Source organism: Antrostomus carolinensis, unplaced genomic scaffold (assembly GCF_000700745.2).
Source record: "Antrostomus carolinensis isolate BGI_N321 unplaced genomic scaffold, ASM70074v2 scaffold44241, whole genome shotgun sequence".
Taxonomy (NCBI): Eukaryota; Metazoa; Chordata; class Aves; order Caprimulgiformes; family Caprimulgidae; genus Antrostomus; species Antrostomus carolinensis.
This window is the reverse complement of record NW_010295706.1, coordinates 856-1,867: the sequence shown is the minus strand read 5'-3', so window position 1 is coordinate 1,867 and position 1,012 is coordinate 856. Positions and strand designations below refer to the sequence as shown.

At 60.1% G+C, this 1,012-nt stretch overlaps 1 protein-coding gene across 1 annotated transcript in view; it reads right to left on the bottom strand.

The window, feature by feature from the left end:
* Window positions 1-303: 303 nt before the first annotated feature.
* HDGF (heparin binding growth factor) overlaps window positions 304-1,012 on the bottom strand; it is a gene marked incomplete at its 3' end in the record, with an annotated part of 948 nt that continues 239 nt past the window's right edge. Inside the window, exons 2-4 of the mRNA XM_010178055.1 lie at window positions 883-1,012; window positions 589-771; window positions 304-515 (exon numbers count right to left, since the gene is read on the bottom strand). The exon at window positions 883-1,012 is cut by the window's right edge and continues 9 nt beyond it. Coding sequence (XP_010176357.1) covers window positions 304-515; window positions 589-771; window positions 883-1,012 — 525 coding nt within the window. The remainder of the gene's footprint in view (window positions 516-588; window positions 772-882) is intronic.

The window sequence follows — 1,012 nt, the reverse complement described above, 5'->3', positions numbered from 1 at the left end:
TTTTTTTTTTTTAAATTTCATTTTCGGTTTGTTTCTCTTGTCCGGAACTTCGGACGCGACGAGAGCCGACGAAACAGGGCAGCACCCCAGGGAGCCCAGCAGGGAAGGGGCAGGTTGGGAAGATCAGCTCGCTGGGGAGGCCGCTACAGGCTGCGGGAGCCAAGAAAACACCCAGATGCTCAATCACGGACCTGGTGGCACCGGGACCCACCTCTCTGCAGCACCGGGGATGTTCCCCTGTGCCCGGGGTTGGGCAGGGAGGGACCCGGCTGTTGGGGATGGGGGTCACCGCACCACCCTCACCTCTCCTTGTGGTCTCTGACCTCCTCCGCACCCGCCTTCTCCTTGTTCTCCTGCTTGGCTTCGTTGGTGTCCGGCACGCTGGTGGCGTCACTGTTCTTCTCCTTCTCCCCTTCAACCAGGTTGGGTTTTGCCTCTTCCTTGGGAACCTCTTCATTGTCTACTTTCTTCTCCCCTTCCTGCCCCTCCGCTTCCTTGGTGTGTTTGGGGGAGTCCTGGGTAGGGGGAGTTTGGCTCAGCCCAGCCCCAGACCCCCCCCTATCGCCCGTGTCCCCGATGTCCCCTTACCTCCAAAGCATCTTCTGCTTTCCTCTTGATCCCGGCTTTCTCATTCTTCTCCTTGGACTGCTCGTCAATCACCAGCTTCCCCTCCTCGTCGCTGCTGCCCTCTGCATTGCCCTTCTTCTCCCCATCACCTTCTGGCTCCCGCTCCGGCTGGGTGTCCTCGGGGCAGCTCTTCTTCTGGGTGGGCTGGAGGGGACATGGGGGACTCACAGAGAGGAACTGGGAAGAGGGAACGGGGGGAAGGAGGCAGCTGGAGAAGGCTGCTGGGTGCTGGGACTCCCCCGGCTCGTGACCCACCTGGTAGCCAGAGGCTTTGACGGTGGGGTTGTTCTCGATCTCCCACAAACCTTCGCTGAACCCTTTCCGTTTGTTGGGTTTCCCAAACTTCTCCTTGCATTCTTCGTAGGGGAAGAGGTCTTTGGGCCCC